Source organism: Dipodomys ordii, unplaced genomic scaffold (assembly GCF_000151885.1).
Source record: "Dipodomys ordii isolate 6190 unplaced genomic scaffold, Dord_2.0 Scaffold146, whole genome shotgun sequence".
Taxonomy (NCBI): domain Eukaryota; kingdom Metazoa; phylum Chordata; class Mammalia; order Rodentia; family Heteromyidae; genus Dipodomys; species Dipodomys ordii.
Window position 1 is genome coordinate 2,153,330 of NW_012267362.1, and position 10,503 is coordinate 2,163,832.

At 42.5% G+C, this 10,503-nt stretch overlaps 1 protein-coding gene across 1 annotated transcript in view; it reads left to right on the top strand.

Moving 5' to 3' along the window:
* The first annotated feature begins 991 nt into the window (after window positions 1-991).
* The window catches only part of Clcc1 (chloride channel CLIC-like 1), a 24,697-nt gene continuing 15,185 nt past the window's right edge, over window positions 992-10,503 (top strand). The window contains exons 1-4 of the mRNA XM_013031913.1: window positions 992-1,288; window positions 8,370-8,509; window positions 9,206-9,307; window positions 10,026-10,133. Of these exons, the coding sequence (XP_012887367.1) occupies window positions 8,381-8,509; window positions 9,206-9,307; window positions 10,026-10,133 (339 nt within the window). The 5' untranslated portion in view covers window positions 992-1,288; window positions 8,370-8,380. The remainder of the gene's footprint in view (window positions 1,289-8,369; window positions 8,510-9,205; window positions 9,308-10,025; window positions 10,134-10,503) is intronic.

Below are 10,503 nucleotides of genomic sequence, written 5' to 3' on the forward strand. Positions count from 1 at the left end.
TTGGGGAGGGGCACCACCGAATAGTTTGGGGGCCAGATAGAACAAAAAAGCAGGAGTAAGATTCCAGTCACAAATTTAATTTTTTTTGAAAGTGTTTTTTGTTTGTTTTCTTTCCTAATGGACCTCAGACTCCGGTTGGTTCAGCCTTTGAACTTGCTGACTTGTCCCAATGACTTTCTAGGGGATTTCAATGCCTTCAGTAAATTCCCTCTTAATTCTGTTGGTTCTGTTCTTCTGAAGAGCTATGAATAATATGGCTATGGAAAATACATATGATGGGATATCCAGCCTTTAAAAAGGGAATTCCGTCATGCTAAACCGTGGAGGAATCTCAGGGACATTATGCTAAGTGAAAGAAGACAGTTGCAAAAATACAAATGTAGTATAATTCCATTTATATGAGGTACCAGAGATAGGGAAAGGGAAGGAGGGAAGACTGGGCGAGTTATTTAGGATATACAGAGTTTCCGTTTTGCAAAGTGAAGAATTCAGAAATGATGTTGATAGTTGGGTAACGTGTGTCCTTAAAAGTGGCCTAGATAGGCTGGGTGCTGGTGGCTCACGCCTACTAAGGAGGCTGAGATCTGAGGATAGGTGTGAGAAGCCATTATCTCCAATTAACCAGCAAAAAGCCAGGAGTGACTCAAGAGGTAGAGCATCAGCCTCATCAGCCTCAAGCAACAAAGCTTAAAGGATAACTCCTAGGCCTTGAGGTCAGGCCACAATACGGGTGGCCACACACACACACACACACACCCAGGAAACATCATTTCCAAGGACTTTATGTTACAGCCTCATTTGGCAGCCCCAATACAGGACTAGTGCTATCCCCTATTTGAAAAAAAAAAATTATGCTCAGAATAGATTTGTGGCTTTATGGCAAATGTTCTATGCCAGAATTTATTTTATTTATTTTTTTGTCGGTCGTGGGGCTTGAACTCTGGGCCTGGGCGCTGTCCTTCAGCTCTTCAGCTCAAGACGAGCGTATGCCAGAATTTATAAAACAAATAATAAGAAAACACGCTTTACAGCCGTTTAGTACATTTGAGTGGCACATAGAAACTGATCTGCCAAGAGGATTCGGTACTAGCCAAACCCAGGCCTCCAACCCACCCTGGGGTCTGCCCCGCCCCTCCATCGCGGCCAATCAGCGGCGAGCGCGGGAAGGGCGCACAGCCGCTGACTGAGCGAGTCGATCGGAAGACGCGGCCGGGCTAGCGCAGCGCGCGCTCGTCACCTTCTCACGTCTGCCGGTGTCTTCCGGGGTCGGCCGGCGGGACCCCCGCTCGTGAGTCTGCGCGGCCGCTGGGGCTCCGGGCTTGGCGGGGTGAGGCGCAAGCCGGGGGCGGGAGTGGGGGGGGGGACACCGCAGGCGTTTCCGGGAGGGGCGGTGACCCGAGGCCGCGGCCGGTTCCGGCCTGCGCGGGCCCCGGTGCGGGCGCCGCGTGTCTGTCAGCGCGGGCCCGGGAAACGGCTGTACCCGCGCGCGCCCCGCGCGACCGCAGCGGACGGTGAACTTCGTTGGCTTTCGGTTATCTCTGAAGACTTGAGGGATCATTTCAACAAGTTCTCCCCGTCACGTCTCGCGCGGACTGGATGTCATGAATCGCTAAAGCTCCCCGCCCATTCGAGTGTGGAAAGTTAGGCGCTGCGTGCGCCTGCGTGCGGAGCGCGGCGGGGTGGGAGGCAGGGCCGGCGGCCCCGGCGCGCTCCCGAGACTCGCGCGCTCGCTCACTGTCGGGGAATACGTCCGAAGTAACTCGCAGAGTCGCAAGTTTGACGTCACCGCTCCAGGCGCCTGCGCGAACACGCGTGCGCGGCCTCGCAAACCTCTGGCTTCCAGACCAGCGCCGTTGTGGAGTCCGTGGGGCCTGGTTACTTCTGCTTTCTACCACGGTGAAGGGATTGAACTCAGAGGCTTCTTTGCGGATTTCCGCTCCGTGGCTGGCTGTAGCCGTGCTGGTCGGCCTGGTAGTTTTTCCGTGGCTCCCCGCCCTCCTTCCCTGGGGTCCACCCTGACACCCCTAAAGGGAAAACGCCTGGCCACGGGTACTTCGCCCTGACCACTTACAGGCTCCGTGGGCTTTAGGTATATTACTGCCTTTTCTGATGTACAACATGAAGATCTGCGTTTAGCGGTTTTTTGTGGGGGTTAAATGAATGTGTTATTCAAGTGTGAGGCAAACAGGCGCTGGTGGCTCGAAGGCAGCCCAGGCCGTGAGACCTCTTTCCAATTAACCATCCCAAAGCTGGAAGTACAGCTGTGCCTCAAGGTCGTAGAGCACCATCCTTTAGCAAAAATCTAAAGGACAGCCCCCAGGCCCTGAGTGCAAGATTGATGTTGAGACAAGGCTTCCCATAGTTTCCTTGAACTGTGATTTTCCTGTCTCGACTTCTCCAGTGCTGGGATCACAGTATGTGTCCGTTACATCTGATTTAGAATGGTTACTTTTACTTTACACTGACCCCAACCAAAGTGATCATGGTGTTATGGGGGACATCTGTGGCACTGTGATTAGGAGATTTGTTAGAAACACAGGATCTTTTTTTTAAAATTTTATTCTATTGTAAAGATGCTGTACAGAGGGGTTACAGTTACAGGAGTAAGGCAATGAGTACATTTCTTGTGGAGCATTGTTACCCCCTCCGTTGTTTTTCTCCTATCCCTTCCTTCCTCTTCTCCCCCCTTGGCAAGTTGTAAAGTTCATGTCCAACATTGTCTCTTGTGGGTATCATTGTTGCACACACAGGATCTTAACATTTACCTTAATTTGATATTAGAATCATTTTTATTTTTCCTGAGACACGGTTTCACCCCCGCATGGCCTCATGCAGGCAAGCCTCCTGTCTCAGCTTCCCAAGTGCTGGGATTACAGGTGTGTTTCACCATGTGTTGTTTTCTTTGCTGTTGTTTTATTTACTTATTTTTTTGGTCGGTTGTGGGGCTTGAATTCTGGACCTGGGCACTGTCCCTCAGCTCTTCAGCTCAAGGCTAGCACTCTACCACTTAAGCCACAGAGCCACTTCGGTTTTCTGGTGGTTTATTGGAGATAAGATTCTCACAGACTTTCCTGCCCGGGCTGGCTTTGAACCATGATCTTCAGATCTCAGCCTCCTGAGTAGCTAGGATTACAGGTGTGAGCCATTAGCGCCTTGCTGTTTAAAAATTTAAAAAAAATTATCTTTAGCTGTACAAAAGGTTTCAATTCAATATATCTGTTTACATGTATGATGTATCTTGATTAGTGTCACCATTTCCCTCATTCTCCTCCACCCTCCTATCCCAACCCCCACAAGTTTCCTCAAGTTTCTTGGTTCCATTTTTATAGTAAGTACATTGTACTGTGGCTGTATTTGCCCCTCCCATTTCATCTACCCTCCTCCCCTAAAGCTGCACATACAAAGTATGTTTCAGCATTTTTTTGTTTGTGTCAGTACTTGAACTCAGGGCCCAGCAATCACTTGGCTTTTATCAAGTGGTGCACTATTACTGGAACCACACTTCCAGCTTTTTATTAGTTAATTGGAGATAAGAGCCTCACAGACTTCTACCCAATCTGACTTTTAACTGAGATCCTGAGATCTCAGCCTCCTGAATAGCTAGGATTAGAGGTGTGAGCCAGCAGCTTTCTCGTGTTCATTTTGTTAAATTGTTCAGAGAACATATCTCACCTCTGTGTATACCATACTTTAGTCCATTTGATTGTATATACATGCATGTGTGCCCTTTTGTTGTCCCTGAGCCTGGCTTCATTCAACATATTTTTTTGTCCAGTTCTCTGCAAGTCTTCCTGATGGATGAATAGAATTCTGTTTCATATGTATATATGCCACAATTTCATGATTCATCAATATCAGTTGTAGGGCATCTGGGCTGTTTTCATAACTTGACTGAAGTGAATAATGCAGCAATGAACATAGATGTGCTGGTACCTTTATTGTATCCTTTATTGTATCTTTTGGATAAATGTAGTGAGAATTTTACTTTTTACCAAAATACTCTGCAGGTTTGGATCCAGCTTTGTTTGGAGGGAGTTTGAGATCAGTTACAAGATTTATCAGAGTTATAGACTTAAACTAGTTTCCAGGGGAATTTGACAGGAGAGCTTGAATTTTCAGCTGATTCTATCTCACCTCTGATCTTCCATTAGTAATAAATTGCCCTTCTCAGTCTTGGCAAAATTTCTGCATCTGCTGATGATTATTGAAGAAAGTAGCATAGTGCTCAATGGTAGGACTTTGGGGTGTGTGACAAGCTTTCCATTCATATTCTTTTTCAGAATAGGACATTGAATCCAGAGGCTGGAGCTCTCTGAGCAAATAAGCACTTGAGCTAAACTCCTAGTGACCTTCTTTGGCTTGTTTTCAAAATCTCCATTACCCTCACCCCAATGTCCTCTCTCTCCCCCCAACAGTGATACTCCTTTTGGAACATGTCACTGTCTACTTAATACCATACCTCATCTTCTTGGGCTCAATTCCCGTTATATACTCTGTCACGTACATCCTAGCCTCTTAAGAATAAGGCTTCTCCCTGTTATTCTTTGTAATCATTAATTAACTAATCCAGTGGCCTTATATCAGACTTTATTCTCTACTTCTCTGAAGTATTTAATATGACTAAAACTTCTAAAGTAAACCTGTCCTTGGCTTTATCACCTTGTAGTTTTTAGCTTGTTCTCTGTTGTTCATTCTTTCAAAGCTTTATTCCTTAACACTTGGTGGAGATTTTTTTTGTTATTATTTTTCTTTCTAATAAGGTCTATTCAGTGTTTGTGTATCTCCAGGGCATTGCTGTGATGTTAGTATTCTTTCTTTACATTTTTTTTTTAATGATACTGGGGTTTGAAGGCTTGGAGCTACATAAACAGGTGCTCTACCACTGAGCCAGGCCTCCAGTTGACTTTTCTTTCTTTTCTTTTTCCTCCCCTCCCCTCTTCCTTCTCCTTTTCTTTTCCTTTATGCCAGTTCTGGGGCTTGAGCTCAGAGCCTGAGCCTTGTCCCTGAACTTTTTTTTGCTCAAGGCTTTACAGCTTGAGCCACACTTCCACTTCTAGGTTTTTGGTGGTTAATTGGAGATAAGGGTCTCACAGGCTTCCTTGCCTGGGTTGGCTTGAAAGCCATGATCCTCAGATCTCAGATTCCTGAGTTGCTAGCATTAAAGGTGTGAGCACCATCCCTGGCTTGACTTTATGTGTTTAAACACAAAACTTTAAAAACTGTCAGTAGTTAGTTGAATTTATTAGTAATTTGATCAGTTCCGATTTTCATCATCATTTTGTTTATTGGCTCATTTTCTTGTTGTGGTCAGACTTTTTCCCCCCATTTTGAAGTTTTAACTTAGGGCCTCACGCTTGCCAAAGGCTGGCAAACCTCCATCCAGCCCTGCTTTTTTCTGGTTAGAGATAGGATCTGTCAAACTTTTCTGCTCAAGTTAGCTTTGATCATCAAAGCTTCCTGAGTTCCTAGGATTACTGGTATAAGCCATCAGCACCTGGCTTCAAACTTTTAATATATGATCCTGGGTTGAAGTCATTTTTAGTCTTTCATATCTGAAGAAATTGACAGTTTTCTAGGGCTGTCATAAAGTACTGTGGTCTAGGTAGCTTGAACAACAAATTTTCCTACAATTCTGAGGGCTAGCAGATAAAGCAAGGTATGACAGGGTGTATCTCTTGGCTTGTCAGTGGTCATGTCTTCACATTGTCTTACCTCTGACTGGTGAGTTTTCAGATTTCTTCCTCTTAGAAGGGTACCACTCATCTTGGTCTAGGGCCTGTTTTATGCACCTTATTATGATTTACTTTCCTAAAGATCCTAAGCCTGGGACCGTGGTTCATGCCTGTAATTCCAGCATTTGGGAGGTTGAGGCAGCAGAGTGAGTTTGAGACCTTCCTGGCTCTACAGCCAGACCCTGCCACACTTACAAACGCCCTATCTCTAAATGTAGTCACATTCTAATGTACTAGGAGTTAGGACTTCAGCACATGAATTTTTGGGGAGGGAAGGAGATAACATTTAGCCTGTAACAATATAATAATTAGTCTTGTGCTCATTTAAAATGAGTGCAATGTTGTCAGGCTCTCGTGGCTCATATATGTAATCCTTCAGGAAGCTGAAATCTGAGTGCAAGTCAGCCTGGCAGAGCAGTCTATGATTCCTATCTCCAGTTAACCAGCAAAAAAACAAGTGGAGCTGTGGCTTAAATGATAAGGCAGTCAGTCTTGTGTGAAAAAGCCAAGTGAGATCTCTATGCCCTGAGTTAAAGTCCCAGTAATGACAAAAACAACAGAGAAACCTCTTGTTAAAATATGAAATATAACCTATATATAGAAAAGTGTATAAAATATAAATGTGTATCCTTACTAGCACATTGTTACAAAGTGAAAATCCATGTGTTCTAAGAAATGAAACAATGTGCTGTCCTAGAGCCCTCTAGATCCTTTGTCCCATTCGTGATCTCAGAAGTTTTTAGTATTTGCTATTAAACGTGGTGCTTGCTGCAGTAGAAATTTGATAAAGTAGCTTCCATTACTCTTATTTTTTGAGGTGTGTGTGTGTGTGTGTCGTTTGAGGTGTGTGTGTCTGTCTGTCTGTCGTGGGGGGGGGTCGCCCAGTCCTGGGGCTTGAACTCAGGGCCTAGTTGCTGTCCCTAAGCTAAGCTATTTTGCTGAAAGATAGAACTCTACCACTTCAGCCACAGCTCCATTTTTTGCTTTTTTGGGGGGGGAGTGGAAGGAGTGGTTAATTAGAGATAAGAGTCTCACAGACTTTTCCTGCCCTGACTGCTTTCAAACCACAATCCTCAGATATGGCACCTGGCTGCTTCCATTACTCTTAAGAGCTCGTTAGCAGGTGCAGTTAGTTATAAGCTTTATATGTTAACAGCATCAGCTCAGCCTACCTCTTTATCTTTGTTCCTCACCATATTCACTTTTACAATTTCTTTTTGACCTTGGGTATTTGTACTTGTTGAGCCTTCTTGTGTGGCTGGCACTCTACCACTTGAGCTGGGCCACCTCTGGCCCAGCTGTTTGCCTTTTAGAGATTACTATTTATTAAACACTTCATTTGCCAGCCATGGAACTGGGCATTGGGCTCGGGAGATGATGAGGTTAGTGACGAAGATGAGTTTAGATTTGGGTAAAATGTTATCTTTGCACAGAGGAATTAATTCACTTAGTGCTATGGTTTTTGGCCTTGGCCAAACAATGGAATCAACTATGGTGTTTTAAAAAATCTCAGTTACCTGGGCACCAGTCTTGAACATTGCTGATTTAGGTGGTGTAGTTGTTTTTGAAGTTTCTTGGGACACCAGTGTGCAGTACAGTTGAGTGCTCCTTGTTAGTGGAAGAGACATTCCAATAAAGACTGTGTCACTGTGTGTGGTACTAAAAGAATACACAGGGTTCATAGGAGCACAGAGAAGTAATCTAGATTGCTTCCTTCATAGCTGGGATGACTGGTGAGTGCCACCACGCCCAGCTTTTATTGGTTGAGGTCTTATGAACTTTTTTGCTCCTACTGGCTTTGATGTGTGACCCACCTGATACCCTCCTCCTGTGCTAGGATTGCAGGCTTGAAGTCTATCTGGACATTTCATATACCTAGGATCATTTAATAGTATGGTCTATGTGACACATGGCACATAATAGTTTCACACAGCATAACAATTTTAAGGTCCATTCGTGTATGGCATGATATAGGCACTCCATTCTCTTTTTATGGTTAAATCTATTGTATGGCTGTAGGAAATTTACCTGTTCATCAGTAGATGGACTTTCAGGCTGTTTAGGCTTTTAGGCTATTTTGTACAAGTTTTTGTGGGGACATATATTTTCATTTTTCTTGGGTGTATAATTAAGAGATGGGATGGTAGGACCATATTGGAAATACTTATTTTTCTATATCAATGAGAATATTGTTATATATGTATATTTTTATATGAGAATACCATATTTTTATATGAGAATACTCTTTTTCTTTCATGTACAGTTCTTAGTTACTACTCAGAAAGGGTTATCTTTTTGTTGTTGTTGTTGTTGTTGGTTGGCTGTGAGCTTGAACTTGGCCTGGGCACTGTCCCTGAGCTTTTTCTTCTCAAGGCTAGTTAATGCTCTATCATTTTGAGCCACAGTATCACTTCTGCTTTTCTGGTTGTTAATTGGAGATGAGAGACTCATGGACTTTCCTGCCCAGGCTGGCTTCGAACCGTGATCCTCAGATCTCAGCCTCCTAAATAGTATTATAGGCTTGATCCACCCTTGCCTGGCTACAAAGTGTTATCTTAACACTAGAAGTAGTTTTTTATAATAAACAGTTTATTTTAAATTGCTTATTTTGTATTTCAACATATCAATTGTTTATAGCCTCATACAGGATGCTGTGTTTTCTGCTCCTTTGTGAATGTCTGTTTCTGGTAGCTGGTTTTGCTCATGATGATGACTGGATTGACCCCACAGACATGCTTAATTACGATGCTGCTTCAGGAACAATGAGAAAATCTCAGGTATTTACTTATAAAATGCATGATGTGTGTATGCGTGTTAGTGTGTAAGACATTTCAGTCCTGTGAAGAAATGCTCTACCTTTATTATCTCAGAGCTTATGAGTGTCATGTAGAAATGATTAGCAACCATGCTAATCATGCTAATCACGACATTCTCAACTGTAAGACATTTCAAATCCATGTGGTTATTTATGTTTTAAATTGAACGTTTGTGTGTGTGGGTTCAAGTGAGAATGTAGCAAAATCTTAAAGATAAAAATTAAAATTTTAGTCTTTATTCACCAAAGACAGTTTTTACAGTTAAACTATGAAGAAATAAGATCTTAAAAGATTCATGTAATAAAATGTTTTTGGTTTGATTTCTTTTGCTTAGCATAATCATAATGTCTTTTAAAGCTTATGCTGTAATGTATATTACCACTGCATCCCTGCTTATTGCTGATAATGTACCATTTAAATTTTATCTAAATGTTAGCTGGCAGATCTTTGTATACTTTTTGGGTTGATAGAATAATGCTGTGATAGACATTTTTAAGTTTTATTTTTTACTATAAGTAATTGTATAAAGGGGTTTCAGTCTAACAAATCAGTTTATAAGTACAATGCATCTTGATTTATGTCACCTCTTCCATCATTCTCCCCAAAATGTAATAAACATTTGCACTCAAAAAGGTAATAAAATCTATTTTGTTTTAGGTGAAATATGATATATCTGAAAAGAAGGATGTCAGTCCTGACTTATCAAATGCTGATGAATTATCTAAATGTTATCTCAGACTTGATTCTTTAATTTATAAGGTTAGATTTTTTATTCTTAAATTATTATTTATATCATTTGTTTTACTGCCTTTACTTTGTGAACTTTTTGCCCAGGTTGGCCTTGAACCATAATCCTTCAGAACTCTGCTTTTTCAATAGGTGTGATTACATGCAGGAGCTAGTGTACCCAGCCAGAATGACTTTTTTTTTTCCCTGTTGATTGCAGGGCTTGAACACAGGGCCTGGGTGTCCTCTCTGAGCCTCTTTGTGCTCAAGGCTAGCACTGTTACCACTTAAGCCACAGCACTGCTTCTGTTTTTTGAGTGGTTAATTGGAGATAAGAGTCTCCTGGACTTTCTTGGTTAGCTTGGGTTTGAACCATGATCCTCAGATATCCGCTGCCTGAGTAGCTAGGATTGCAAGTGTGAGCCACTGGCAACATGCTTTTTTTTTTTTTTTTTTTTCTTCTCATGCTGGTACTTGGGCTTGAACACGGCTCTGGGAACTGTCCCTTAGCTTTTTCACTCAAGGCACTCTACCACTTGAGCCACAGCTTTATATCTGACTTTTTGGTGGTTAATGAGAGATAAAAAGTCTCCAGGACTTTCCTACCCAGGCTGGCTTTGAACTGTGATCTTCAGATCTCAGTTTCCTGAGTAGCTAGGATTATAGATGTGAGTCATACACTTAGCTCCATGCTAGAATTCTTACATTAAATTTGAATGCTAACTAATGCTGAACTTACTGTATTTTACAGATTGATGAATGTGAAAAGAAAAAGAAGGAAGACTATGAAAGTCAAAGCAATCCTGTTTTTAGGAGATACTTACACAAGATTTTAATTGAAGCTGGGAAGCTTGGACTTGTGAGTATTTGGGCTTGTTAATCAGCATAGTGTGTACTTCCATTATTAATATTAGATAATAAAAAGTGATAAAGGATTATTGTACTTTAGTAGAATACCTGCCTCGATCTTTCCTAAAAGCCGTTCCTTCAAAATGAAAGGTAGCAGCATGCTTTGCAATGGTTTGCAGCAGACCACTCATCTTACCCCTTGAAAGTTAGTTTAATCATGTGTGTTGTATTTGGCCACTAACAGAGGTGAGGAGCAGAGTGCTAACCCTGCCCTCACCTCACTACTTCTTCCTTTCCTTTCCTTTCCTTTCCTTTCCTTTCCTTTCCTTTCCTTTCCTTTCCTTTCCTTTCCTTTCCTTTCCTTTCCTTTCCTTTCCTTT